The 15519-nt window shown below is 32.0% G+C and overlaps 1 protein-coding gene across 2 annotated transcripts in view; it reads left to right on the top strand.

The window, feature by feature from the left end:
- Positions 1-15519, top strand: part of LOC108904047 — a 42823-nt gene that overhangs the window by 8097 nt on the left and 19207 nt on the right. For both annotated transcript variants that reach the window (XM_018706424.1, XM_018706423.1), the window contains exon 2: positions 14634-15050. In XM_018706424.1, the coding sequence (XP_018561940.1) occupies positions 14642-15050 (409 nt within the window). In that variant the 5' untranslated portion in view covers positions 14634-14641. The remainder of the gene's footprint in view (positions 1-14633; positions 15051-15519) is intronic.

Raw genomic sequence — 15519 nt, 5'->3', positions numbered from 1 at the left:
TAAAGGCCTGTATTTTGTAGCGTTACTATAGCAACTAAGAAAATTTCCGGAAATTTTTCTCTTCCTTGGGGTAAGGAGCATGAAATTACACTGGAAATTTTTTGACATTTATAAATAAAATGACATTTATATTTAACTTCAAATTTATTCTATCATAATTTAATAAGTACAAATCATTTATAAATAATTATTTACCAAGTATGTACTTTTAGTAGTTTTAATTAAAGCGTCCAAATGTTGCTGAAATTCCTCAGCCACGTCTTCTTTTCTTAATGGGGAATAAACAAGCACACATTCACTAAAATTTATAAAATGTCTATGTTTCAAAAAATAAATGTAGTACTTTGAAACAATCTTATTCTGCTGTGATCCACGAAGAGCTCCATATTTCTTACACACAAGAAGCAAATGATTTTTAATAATCCCAAACAAGTTTGGCGAATAAATTTCTGGCCCGCATTCTTGTAATAAATACATTAAAAATTTTAGGTTCCGATGATACATTTTAATTTCACTAACTTTTTTGCAAAACTTGCATAAAACGTATTTCTCAAACCGCTCCATTTTTCAATTGTACAACACAACGATTTTAAAGAAAATGGTCAAATAACGTCAAAAGTCACGATTACCTTGTTTGACATGGATTCCATGGCCTTCTTAATAATATATACATATGAATTTTATTGATATTACATAGTGCTTAAGGTTCTTTGTAAGAAAATATATTTCTACCAACTTTAGTAAAATGAGTATGTGGAAAACTGAGGGATTGATCTACTATCGACTTATTTTTTATTATTTTGCTTAACTAAAGTCGGTTAGTTGTATTTTATTTAACCTAATGTTATATGTATGTAAGTTACTTTGATTATATATACTGCTTCAAGTTTTTTTGCAATAAAATATATTTTTACCAACTTTAGTACACTAAATTTTTAGAAAACTGAAAGATTGAACTACTATCAACTTATTTTTTATTATTTTGTGTAACTAAAGTTCACCACTTATACTTTATTTAACTTAATAAAATATGCATGTGAGTTTCATTGATACAACATAGTGCTTCAATTTCTTTGTAAGAAAATATTATTTCAACCTACTTTAGTAAAATGAATTTTTAGAAAACTGAGAATCTGAACTACTATCGATTTGTCTTTTATTATTCTGTGTAACTAAAGTTCGTTACTTCCATATATTTAATGTAACTTAATAATATAAGCATATGAATTGTATTATCATTTTGTAAGAAAATATATTTTTACCAACTTTAGTACACTAAATTTGTAGAAAACTGAAAGATTGAACTACGATCAACTTATCTTTTATTATTTTGTATAACTAAAGTTCGCTACTTATATTTTATTAAATTTAACCTAATAATATATGCATGTGAATTTCATTGATATTACATACTGCTATTGTGAAATTTTCTTACCGAATACCACTCTAGCTTCAATTAAAAACTGGAAATTTTTTCTTGCACACGAATATTTTTTAGAAAATTCGTGTGCTCGAAAACATTTCCAGTAATAATTGAAGTTCTAGTGGTATTATAAGTGAAAATTATTTTCAAAGTTCGATATCGAAAAGGGTTAAGTTTAGGTACATGATGGAATAATATACAGGGTGTTCCACTCAAGGAAAAGCAACTTTATTTCCTCGTGACTTTTTGACTGTATTACTTAATGTTTCTTTATTGTAACAAATTTTTAAAAACCCTAAAATGTTTGTGGCTTATAATTTTTCGGTAGCTATGTTACTTTACGAGATAATCGACCGTTCCCATACATATCAACGACCATGTATATTAAATTAATAAACAACGTAGAATATTTAAACAGGCAACATCATAACAGAATGCAACAAGACATATCGCACATTAAATACCACGTACTGTTAAGAAACCATAGGTTTTAAATCACGTATGCCTTTGGTAGTATGCAGGTTAACTGCCACAACAGTTATAAAGCCATGGATCTCTACGGAAATCCTAATTGTGTTATTTGAGGCAGCCTTCGTGACTTCCACTCTGCTATTTCGTACTAACCTAGTAACACTTCGACCGCCCATTAACAAAAAAAACTGTTCACCTGTTGCCGAGGAAGTACCCCGACGTTGCGAAACGTCGGACTAAGTGGTGAGGTTACTTGAACGCCGTGGGGAAGATGTATTGAATAAACGATATGAAATGGTGATTCACCGGATATGTTTCGTATTGTTTTATGCCGTCGACCTGTGCATCAAGTGAAATATTATCGGCGGTGCTTGATTAATATTCATCGAAGGGCAGGAAGGCCTGCAGATATTCCTTTTGAAACAGTCCAGGTGCTTGGAAGTTGAAACTTCACAATATTTACTTCTAAAATGCAAGAGTAAAACAACAGAAACGAAAATAAATTTCTTTGTCTCCTTTTTATTAAAATGTACGTTTTGGAATATATATATATGCCTCAGGAATTCTACAGAGAATTCATAAAAGTTTACACCTAACCGTCGAGCATAGGCAACCAACAATTCATGGTTGGTAATATCAACAGAAAATCCCTAAACCTCATTGTAGTGGGTGAAGGGGTTACACTTAATTAAATATCGATATTACTTCCGAAACTTACTTCTGCTGCAAATAAAAATTTGAAATGCTTTTAACTTTATTAAAAGGAGAAAACTATCAAACTTCACTTGTCAGGTAATTAATAAATTTCAAATTTTTACTATGAAAGCAAAAATAACATGATGTAACCATTATTATTTTTATTTGAGTACAGAGTAAAAACAGACAGTTTACTTTTTATTATAAATAAAATATGATTACAAGAAAGTTACATTAATTTGCAAACCATTGCTCTTCGCTGCAATATAAAATAAATTCAAATTCATAAATTAGTTGACCCTATATTGACATAATTGCGCTCACGAATAATTGCTGCTTCTAATTCTTCAATGCTGTGCTTTGCCGTTTTAAAAATAGTATTTTCCCTCGATTTTTCCGATATCCAAACAAAAAATAATCTAAAGGAGTTAGATTCGGTGACTTCGCTGGCCACAACCCTTGATTATCATAAAATTCTTCCAAAAATTGAATTGTTGCTCTCGCAATATGTGCAGTTGCCCCATCTTGTTGAAAGTAACCTGCTTGTAACTATACTAAAATTCCCCTTTGTGGCAATCCTGTTGGATGTCATTTCATTTTATATTTATAGGTCATTAATTGTAACTTACTTAAAGTATCAGATCTATTATTTGGTGATGATTTGTTTCCCAAGATTTGAATCATTGTATAAGATGGATGACGCACCTTGGTCGCTTATGCTTGCAGGAGAATATTCACTTTTATTTATTCCATTCATAACTTCGAAATTTTTAAAGTGAAAGAAAGTTTTAAACAAAACTTGCATTAATTTTCAAAACTGATTTTTTTTTAAGAAATAAGTTAATTGCATTTGCATTTCCATTGCATTTATTTGTTTTTTTACTACTAACTTGAGAAATCACCATTATTTACTTCATTCCTCTAATGAGATGTAATGTTTCTCTCCCTAAGTAAATAATGAAAATTTTATTATATTTTCAATGAAATGTTTGAGGACATACATAATTAAAATATGTTGTTGGCGAAATGAACATAGGTGTAATAGAAATTTTCTACACATTATTTACAAATTATTATAATTTTTTACCTTTAGCATAAAACTTTCTTAGGGACGCCTATGAAACTCTAAATTTTATTGCTAGGCGTTTTTATACATGTTCAACAGACTTCGGAAAGACTATAACCTCATATTTAAGCAAATTATTTCCCTAGATTTCCCTATATTGTTTATCACTACCTATAAAGGTAGATACCTATGCAGTGCACTTATTCTAAAAAAGAAGTCGATCCACTTTAATACAAATTGAATTATAATGCCTTTAGAGACTCAAAGATATTTTTATATGAAAATTTATTTCCCCATCGTTTTTGATGTCATTGAAGCTTTGACATCAAATAACACGGCAGAAGAGCATGCACTGTAACGCAATAAACTTTTTTCGAAGTTCTCTTCAAACTGCGCTAACCTCCTGAATGGATATGTATTTATTTTCAGTTCGATTCGAATCGCAAGACGCAGTGCAATGCAATTCAACGGACCCAAAGAAGTCCTTCATTCGCTATTTATGTAATTCTATACTTTTCTTCATGTGACCATTCTAATTGTAATCTGATTATAACCCACGACGACAAAAAGACAGACGTACAGCTGCCGAGGGACGTGACGGACATTATTCACAGAAGAGCACACATAAATACTTGCTATTATCTAAGTCACCATATTTAGTTTACAATAAGTCGCGACGTATGCGAGAATACGAGGAGAATAAGAAATTAGCTCCCGATGCCCCTGTGAATAAAAACCGAAAATTTATCGCCGTTACTAACTACTGGCCACCGGGTATTAATAATGATTTCGTTTCAACCTTGACTGTCGGAATATACGATGATGATGTTACTTACCTACATGGTTTTTAATAACCGTCCTACTCGAAATCTTTAAAAAGTAACATGTTCATCGCGATTAAATATAGCCACGTGCTTCCAACCACTGCGTAATTAACAGCGATTACTTATTTGGTTGGTAGTTGGCACACCGTTTTGAAACAACTACGATCAACACACTGGGTCTTTCAAAATAACGTACCATAAAATCATTATTTTCAAGTGAAGGGTATTAAAATTAATATTTTAAAGCGAATTTTACCAAAAGTGATGGACATGTATTGAAATTTAGCGGGCAAATGTTTAGAAAACCGCTAAATATATAGGGTGATTCAGGACTTATAAAAAAAATTTTTTATGTACTCTTACAAAAACAATTTTGAAAAAAAAATCAAGAGGGCAGTTCGAAAATAATTTAAAAATACACTACTGCAGGGACTGTAAAACCTGACCTGGTGCAAGGCAAACCATGCAGGCGACCGGCACGGTGGCAAAGTGTAATAAAAATGAACGGATAAAACATTTAAAGAACTTCTTTTCCAAGGAAAGAAATAAATAAGATTTTATAACACCTATTTTATTATATCAGCAAATTCTGCTGCTTTTGCCACTAATGTTATTATTAATTAATAAAATTAATCTGTATTTTAATTAATAAAATAATTTGACATAGGTACCTGATGTTACAATTGTTTAAAATTTTATCCACCGACGTGTAAACACATTTGGGTCCATCTTACGCAGTTTCTACGAACTAACACAATTTTGTCTTGTTTCACCATAACCCAAATGCTTCACCATAACACAAATGTTGTCTTGCTTCACCATAAATGAAAACGATATCCATCAACTCCGAGTTGCTGTACATGTAAGCCATTTTTTACACTTGAAAAACTAATGTAAACACTACCGCAAAAAAACATTAACACTAAAATCGGATTTCAGTATTCAGAATCGCCCGAGGCCACGTGGAGAGAGACCGCATTGTGTACAGCGCACAACGCGAATGAGGCTAGAGACTACAGTAGTAGCCCAGCGATGTAAGGGTTGTAAATACTACAACTTCAATAATTTTTTTCTCGGAAACTATAAGGATTTTACAATTTTTTTTTACGGTGTTGACTTCATTTTTCATGACACATCTATCCCAAATTTTTTTGGATAAGTTGTGAATCACCTTGAATGTACAGGGCGTTAGTTATGCTGAAATCTAAAAATATTTTTGGTCTCTACCTTTTTAAGGTTAAATTTTTGAGGTCTTTAATATGATTTTAAATGTACTTTTTAGTATATGCAGAAAATAGTAAACAGTGAAATTTCAAAGTTCTTACTGTTGTCGGCTGAAAATAGATACTAGAAATATTACGTATAAAAATAAGGAAGTTTTCTTTATTTTTTATTTTTTTTTAGTTATCGTTAGTTTTACTTTTCAGTGTTACTTTATCATTTTTAAGTACTTTTTTCTCTAATTGGGTATGTTCTCACCTGTGAAAAAAACTAAAATTAAATAAACTCTTGGCCTAAAAAGATGAGTCAAGAGTTATTTTATTACTTTATGATACTATGTTTACCAGACAAAAATCTTACATTAAAAAAACAAACACATAAAAAATAAATAAATTAATTAAAACATACTAATATTTTTTATTTATCTCCTTTTTAGTGTTAGATTTTTTGACTGGGAAATATAGTTTCACAAAACCCTTGACTGGTCGTTTTGGCTCATAGATTTATTTAATTTAATAATGCACTAAAATTTGACAAATGTGTGTTCCCTTCAAATGTGAACACCCTGTATATATAATGTAGTCCAAATAATGTCTGAAATATATAGACAATGTCGTCTCTAGTTTTCTTTATTTGTTAAGTCTTGGTTACTCTAGTGAATATCACTAAGGAAAATATTTTTGTTACCTGAGTGCATTACTTAGATATCAGAAGTGGGATTTGTCAATAAATATTTGATTCCATTTAACTTATGATAATTTTTTTCTAACTATTGCAATATTAGCTCTCTTCTTTTTACTTTATTTTACAAATATTAAGCCAATTCAAATTAAAAAATATATTAAATTTGTTTGTCTTTAAAATAGAGTAAACTTCCTTTTACTGTTAATATCATGTTTTCTTAAGAATTAGTAATACATTTTCGCATTTCTTCATATCATTGTAAAATGCTGGGACTTATAACCTGAATACTACTTAATAGAAGTTTCTCATGCATACCGTAAGACAATAGATTTCCAATACATTTTCTATTAGTTAAATAACGATATGTATGCATGTGCATGACAAACAGTCGATGTAAATGAAAGCTCTCTTTTTATGCTAGCTAGAGACGTAGAATGAGAGGTAATAGTTTCATACATATGCATATTAAAATTATTTCCGCTAGTAATTTTTTTCGAAGCTAGGGAAATGTACAATTATAAGCTGGAATAATCAGAGAGTGCAGCGTGTGTACTGGGTGTTTGTTCCACTTTACACAACTCTTCAAATTTTGATTATTTTTTCATACGGAATTCAATTGAAAAGTAAATTATTCCTCTGGCTATAAATTTATATTTACATACTTGTCTATGCGTGATTATATGTATAATAACAATGTTCAACAGTCTTCGCCTATAAACCATCTTATTATTTTTATTACACAACAATTATGCTTGTCGTACAACAGTCATAAAACATACAATGCGATACCGATAGGCATGTATAGCCTAAGACACATTCATGTAATATTTTCTTTGTGCGAGCATAATTGTACTGCTGTTATCCGTATTCATAATGTATAAAGTGTTATTTTTCAAATATGTAGTATCTTTTATATTTTGTTTATTCAACGTCCATCTGTTACAGCATGGTGCAGAATATTTTTCTTAAATTTGTAATGATCTTGGCACTAGCAGTCGGATTTTTACGGACCAGTTATATTTTTGTGTTGCTTAGACATAATTTTTAATTATACATAATTAAATAGCAATAAATCGTATATTTTTTAGGGACTGCAAAAGACAAATATTATCAATTGGTGTCCATAATTTTAATTAATGTTTTACACCAATTGTTTTTATCATTTTATGTTTAAACTGACTGACAGAAAACAATTTTTTTCTAATAATTCCTATCAAATAAAATTGAACAATGTTCTTTTGATACCTACCAAATCTAGGTATGCAAAATATAGTATAAAGTTAGAATATGGCAAGGAAATCAGGGTCTTGGTTTTCAGACTGTCAACGTTTCGATTTTATCTAAAATCTTCCTCAGTGCTAGCAAATACCCAAACTTCTACATTATAATTCAAAGATATTCACACACAAAAATTGCAATTCTTACAGAAAAACTGATTTCAGTTATAGTATATGTAGTTGGACCAAGTATTTTTACATTAAAACGGGTGATTTTTCAATAATATCCGACTTAAAAAAAGTGAATCTCACAGGCTTGGTTTCTACATTGACTTAACAAAAACTTCCTCCATTTCCAAACATCCCAATCTTAATTTGCTGTAGCATAAACACGTTTTGAAACTTATTCGCTCTGATTAACATTTTTAAGACCAATTAATTAATGATTTAGGTGGACAAGCTTAAAATGACGATATACACGTGTATAATTCGACAGTTTATATTCCTTTCCACAATAAGTACCTAGTCCCAACTTAGATCGGGAATTTTCTTCTTAAAAGCGTTTGAAATACTACTAAACAGTAATTAACACACTTTCATTGCGAGCGTTTGGCTGGTTTCCCATTACATAAAAGTGTGTTCCTGCAATCTACCAAGACGTGAAATATGCTGGTGTTGGATTGTGACATGTGCAACGCTTGGGGTGCTTGAGGCTATTAGGTAGTAAAAGGTTGAATTTTGTTTCCCGTTTCAACGAAAAAAAATTGGATCTGACACTAATTGGTGCTTTTTCGCACCGTAATTATTTAATAAATGGTTGTTATTGAAAAAAAAAGATATGTGTAAGCACGTATCATGTAATTAACGAAGTCAAGCATCCTTTTCATATTTTGAAAGGATTTTGTGTAATATTTACTGAAATATATATATCTACAAGATTTTTCACCAAGGGCGATCTCTTCAAAAAGGAAGTTATAATAGAAATACATCAGAAACCGACAACTAAATTTAAATTGTATCCAAATTCGGAGCAATATTAAATTATTACTGTTATTATTATTTTAATAATTTAGTCCTTTAACTAATGCCCAACCCAAACCCAAACTATATTTCTCTCAGAAATCATCAGATCGGATTTTAATGTCATGAAGACAAAGACATATAAATCCATAACAAATAAACCAACTAAAAATTTATAAAAACACAAATCTAATTTTTTCGCTACAGTATCAACTAATATTTTTTGAATATCTAATCCACAAACAAAGAATCATCTTTGTTTCAACTGTGATAACTTCAGCTAACAATCTACAATTATACAAATATGTTCAAATAACGCCCTATATTCGCCTTCCATATATTCATCAGTGACTTATGCACTTTGAATATAAATTCCTATCTGAAAATTGAAGAATTCGGCGGTTTTTGTTTATAAATATTTAACTATTACCGCAAAATACAGTTCGTTATAACACTTCGCTTGAAACAATGAACCGTACCGTTTACACATATATGCGACTGCGACTACGTGAAATGCATTCATGAAGTGAATTTGCAAATTTAAGAAGAAATGTTTCAAAAGAATTTCAGTTCTCACGACACCTGTTTGATTCTATTCTTACTAATCCTCTGTATATAGCATGTAAAAAATCCGATTTATCTACCACTGTCAGTCAGTTTCAATCACCTTAAATCTTATTATACATAGGAGGAAAGTAGCTCATGGCAACACGCATTCCTAAATGGAAGCAATTGATAGATCGTACATAAATCTGTGGCAGCAGGTTTAGAAACAAAAGTATTCCACGGATTTTCACAAGATCGGGTTGTTACGTAATTTCCATTGAGCTTATGGTACTTACTCGGTATTTTACCTACTAAGTATATAATGTTCATACAAGGTAAAACACATTTACACTATACGAGAGGCTCAAAACCCATGGGGTTTTACGACTTACACCTGATTGTAGATTGTACTTCTAGTTAGTGAAGTGAAGTACTTTGAAAGGTGGTTATAATAAAATTATTAAGTACTTGTACCTTAAGAATAGCTTTGTTGTTAGAATTTAGAACCTATCCGTTATAAATTTTCTATAAAGGTGTAAAATACAGGTTAAAATTAAAACTTAGTTGTTTTTTACACTTTCTATAAATATCATATAACTTAAAAGGGCTCTATAACAAATAGGCAACCAGCAATACATTTTTATAGATTTTATTACACAGTTTGTCCAAATATGAAATAATGCACAAATAACAGACTTTCCCCCATTCCAACGCAGATTTTCTATAAAGTGGACTTAGTTTGAAACTCAAATTACTTTTTGTTCAAAAGCGGCAAATTATAGCTACCATATATAAACATATTGCTGTGATGCTCTTTTTACTCGCCCATTTGCGTCACGAACAAAGTCGAAGTATTCTGATGCACATACATATCGTAAAAATAATTGCAAGTCTTATTTTTCTCTTCACCTGTCACCAGTGAATTTTTTTCTCGGTATACAATACTTATATAATTTTCTTCAAAAATTATACAGGGTGTCCGGTAAGTACCTCCTAATCTCTCGGGAGTGTATAGGGGAGGTCAAAATAAAACTAGTCCTTCCTATATTTTTTTCCTAATGTGCCCCCTAACGGAGTTATGGGGGGTCAAAGGGGTACCTAGAAATTAACGTTTAGGGTTATAACTTTGAAACCACCCTGTATATTTTAATAAAATTTTCGTACGTTGTATTACACATGGAGCTCTACGATTTGATGCTAAAATCAACTTTTTGCTATTATCAGGTGTCCAGAAACGGACTGGCCCTATCACAATTTTTCTCAAAATTTTGACAGAAGTAATTTTATCAAACTGAAAATATTATTATTAGATACTCTGAAGGTTTTTCTTTAAAAATGGTACTCTTTATTTATTTCGAAAAAATGAACGGTTTGCGAGATAAATCGGTTTTGAAAAAAATTGGTAACAAATACAACAACAATTAAAATTTATTTTTTTTACATATTATTTCATGCATTTAATTTCTTTAACTTTATCAAGTCCAGAAATCTTTGAACGGGTTGGCTATACTTTATGAGCAAGTAGTGACCAATTAAAAATAACATTTGAAAAATAACTTACTTACAAGACATGCAACAAAGAACATTCAACAATGAACAAAGGTACCTAAATGTTACTTCGGTAGATGTTCAAAATGAGCACCCCGTACTTCAATGCACTTTCTAATCCTACGAATGTTTTCCCGGTGCACTTGAAATAATATTCCGTGATTATTGCGGAGATGGTCACAGTTCTGTGTTAGCCTCAGCAGAAGTTCCTCTCTACTATTTACGGGTGTTGAATAAACGTTATTTTTTAAATGACCCCACAGAAAAAAGTCTAATGGGTTTAGGTCGGGCGACCTAGGTGGCCATAATACAGGTCCGCCTCGACCTATCCATCGATCACCAAAAACATTCGTCAGATGTTGACGTACTAAACGATCAAAGTGGGGTGGTGCACCGTCATGCATGTACCACATTTCAGTTCTTATTTGAAGGGGCACTTCTTCTAACAAAATATTTAGATTTTCCTCTAAAAATTGCAAATAAAGAGCACCATTAAGTCTTTGCTCCAGAATAAATGGACCAATCAAATGATTCCCGATAATGCCAGCCCACACATTCACCATAAACCTTTGTTGGTAGCGAGTTTGAACTAAAGCGTGAGGGTTTTCTTCATCCCAGACATGTAGATTATGCGAATTAATTATGCCGTCTCTTGTAAAACCTGCTTCATCGGTGAACAAAATAGATGTACCAAAATTATGATTCCGAATATGATGCTGTAAAAACCAATTGGCGTATTGAAGTCTTTTTGGATAATCATCTGGAGACATAGCATGTACTTTTTGGATGTGGTACGGGTAAAGCAATTGTTCTTTCAGAGTTTCATGTACAGCCCATTTTGTAACATTGTTTTGCGCCGCAAGCTTCCTTATGCTATTTGAAGGATTATTAGCAACGTCTTCCAATATTTGTTCCTCTACATGAGGGTCTCGTACTCTCCTCGGGGCTCCTGCTCCACCACGGCGTGGCAAAAAGCTTCCTAAATAAAGGATTCGGAAGAAATTAGTTTCACTAACGTTTTTCACTATTTTTTTTTACCTGTTTCTCTTAAACTACGATCAACTCTTTCAAAAGTTTTTGGACTCGGCAAATGTCGACCCGGAAACCTTTCCTCATAAAGTCTTCTTGCCTCCACGGAGTTGCATAATGCTTCCCCATAAATTAGGTGCATATCAGCATATTCTGCACAGGAATATTCTTCCATTTTTAAATGTTATTTCTAACGGCTTAAAACGAATACCACAATAAAATTGAATTTTTATTCTGTCACGCGCCTTTGACAAGTACTTTAAAATCAACAGGGTCTAACAACGAAAACAATAGAAAAGAACTCCATGGAGACAAGAGCAATAATAATTTGTAGATGTATTTTGGTCATAGATGTTGATTTTACAAGAAACGGCATTATTCATTCCCTTAATTCACCACCAGTAAATGTTTATGGTGAATCTGTAGGCTGGCACTAGCGGGAATGATTTTATTGTAAAAAAATAAATTTTAATTGTTGTTGTATTTGTTACCAATTTTTTTCAAAACCGATTTATCTCGCAAACCGTTCATTTTTTCGAAATAAATAAAGAGTACCATTTTTAAAGAAAAACCTTCAGAGTATCTAATAATAATATTTTCAGTTTGATAAAATTACTTCTGTCAAAATTTTGAGAAAAATTGTGATAGGGCCAGTCCGTTTCTGGACACCTGATAATAGCAAAAAGTTGATTTTAGCATCAAATCGTAGAGCTCCATGTGTAATACAACGTACGAAAATTTTATTAAAATATACATGGTGGTTTCAAAGTTATAACCCTAAACGTTAATTTCTAGGTACCCCTTTGACCCCCCATAACTCCGTTAGGGGGCACATTAGGAAAAAAAAATATAGGAAGGACTAGTTTTATTTTGACCTCCCCTATACACTCCCGAGAGATTAGGAGGTACTTACCGGACACCCTGTATATCGTATTTGATTACTGTATAGCCCTAGACTATATCGATAGCATAATAAATAATGTAAAAGTTTTTCTTTAATGTCAAACTGAATTATTTTTCCCGCGTCGCTGCGTTTCTACTAGGTCAAGGTGAATTATTGGTTACTTTGCCATCATAAGAACGGTTTTCTCACTAAAACCGCAATCAAATTTCTTTCTAGTTGTGTGTACACTACACTGTCGAAAAAAAAAACAAATAATCTGTCTATTGAAATTGTGCATAGTGTATTTTACTTGGAACGATCAGATAATTTTATTAAGTCATATTTATAAATAATCGAAGAATCATATTAATAATTGTCCAACATGTGATTTTCTTAAAACTCTATAATATTCATATTATGTTGCTACAGCTACGGTCTGTGGTAATTTATTGAAAATTTCTCTACAGCTTCTCTAATTTATTTAACGATGGAGCTTTTTCGTGTAGATTTGAAAGTCAAATCAGAATCATTTATCAGTAATTCATTTGAAAGTGAATTCTCTTTCTGCAAGACATATGTAACGACAATTGGTGATATAACAACTTGTACCACGTATTTTACAAAACCTACGCACACAATGAAAAATAAATTGATACCACATACATAATTACGAAATAAAAATACTGAAAGAGGCAGTAATTAATTATTACGGGACAAATTTAGACACGGTGCTACCTTAACCTATATTTGCTTGAATTTTTGTCAATTTAGTTAAGTGATGGATATAAGGAATGAAGAATTATCAACGTTGTTCGAGGTCATTAAAATAATTTGAACATTAGTTTTCATTTGCAGTCAGTTATATTGACTGGGGCATTTATATTCATGGAATATTTTAACAGTTTTTAATAGCCATTCTGTGATAAAAATCACCAAAATCTTACATAACAGAAAATAGAAAATATTAGTCCAAAAACTTTTGAAAACGCATTTTGAAAGGAATCTCATCTAGTTCTTTTGTACAGCAATTTTCTTTGCCTACTTCTCCTAAAAAAATAGAGTCAAAAAAGTAAAAGAAATAAAAAAAAATTATTTTTTACTTTTTTAAATTAACAATTTTTTGCCTAAAATTTTTCTTTTAAATAAGTTGTTTCGATGGGAAATTCAATTCTCGACAAAATTTTTTCTATGAACTATACCAAAATTTTGCTTCGTTTTCGAAAACCGAAAAATTGACAAAGTCTGAGCGGCCATATATCAGTTAATTCTCGTCCAAAAATATTGTACCTCTTTTTTTGAAGGAAATTTTATCTACTTCTTTTTTATGAAGCAATGCCTATACCTATCATTACTCAAAAAAAACTAGTGGCAAAAAGCAAAAAAAAATAAAAAAAATTTTTTTGCTTTTAATCAAATTGTTTATATACGATGTTTTGCATAAAATTTTCCTTTTAAATTTTTTAAATAAGCCATTTCGATGGGAAATTCAATTCTCTAAATAATTTTTCCTATGAACTATAGCGAAATTTTGCTTCAATTAAAAAACTGAAAGGAGTGCATTTTCACCCCTCTCTCCAATTTCCACCCTCTAATATTTAATAGCACTCCGCGGTTTTTTCATCTAAAATGAATAATCAATAGCCTTAACAAGACTAAATCAATAAGGTCCTCAGGTGGTGTTGTAGTAATTTTCTAAAACTGAATATATCTATCTAGTTCGATTATAATGTCAATGGTTACGGTCTTGAATCATGGAGTAATATTTAATTAAGAACATAATTTTTTAGTAATATTACTCAGATCCAAATCATACGGGTATTAAAATTTAAAATTAAAAAAATGGACTTAACGACTCCACATCTTTGTGCATGCGTCATATTTTTCTTTTTTTTTTGATAGAATTCTTAATTTAGCGGATTTTTTTGTATGTGTCCTGTTATTTAGAAATTTACTTGTTGCAATTAGACGTATTATTGCTCTTACTTAACCCATCTGTTTTTTTAAGGTTAGAAAATGCCCGGAGACGCACTCTACTGGAACCCCGTCGAAGCAGACAGCGAGGAGTCCCTGGACTACCCCTCCAAAGAGCCGTACGTTGACCCGTGGGACCTGGAGAACTACGCCTACATCAGGGAACACCTGGACTCCATGGAACTGAGCTCTAACCCCAGCGCCCCGAGCGGCAGCAGCGGCGAATTCGCCGAAGCCAACTCCCATTCCTTCTACTACGTCCCGGGGAACGGGCAGGTTGGTCCGCCGTACGTGCCCAACGTGCAGGAGAAGAGGCGATACGACTCGGTGGCGAGCGAGCAGGAGAACTACGCCGCCATAGACGAGGTGAAGATGTACGACAGGAGGCGCACCAGGAGCGAGGTGTTCGGGCCGAGCAGGCGGGGAAGGTACTCCCAGGAGTATGAATCTGGTATGTGAAGTTTCCTTGTTTTTACTAACCCCTAAATGCGTTATAAAACTTTAAAATCGAATCTGGGTATCATAATATCGAATATGGATTTTTAGTTAATCATTTGAAGTTAACTTAAGTCACTTAGATGCTGTATTTAAGAGAATAAAAGTCAAAAACATATTGTCGTGCCACAACCTTTGTACTGGTCCTTTTTATCGAGGCTCTCTCTGCCCAGCTCAGTTCTAGGCTTTGATTTTGGACCTGGTGAGAGATGGACATCTCAAGTATGGTTATTCTTATGTCTTTTAGGCTTTGCTTTGCCTGAGCACTTTTATACTTTAGAATCTTCGCTGCAAGCACAAAAAGTCCTAAGCGGAATTGAGCTACTGAGAACTTGAGTTATCCCGCAGGACCATCACCATAGGCACAGAAAGTGCTGGGTGTATTAGCAGCTAAATTTAAGATCTAGATCTCGAACTGTCACAAA

This window comes from Anoplophora glabripennis, unplaced genomic scaffold (assembly GCF_000390285.2).
Source record: "Anoplophora glabripennis isolate ALB-LARVAE unplaced genomic scaffold, Agla_2.0 scaffold14, whole genome shotgun sequence".
In the NCBI taxonomy this organism is placed as follows: Eukaryota; Metazoa; Arthropoda; class Insecta; order Coleoptera; family Cerambycidae; genus Anoplophora; species Anoplophora glabripennis.
This window is presented reverse-complemented; position numbering and strand designations above follow the sequence as displayed.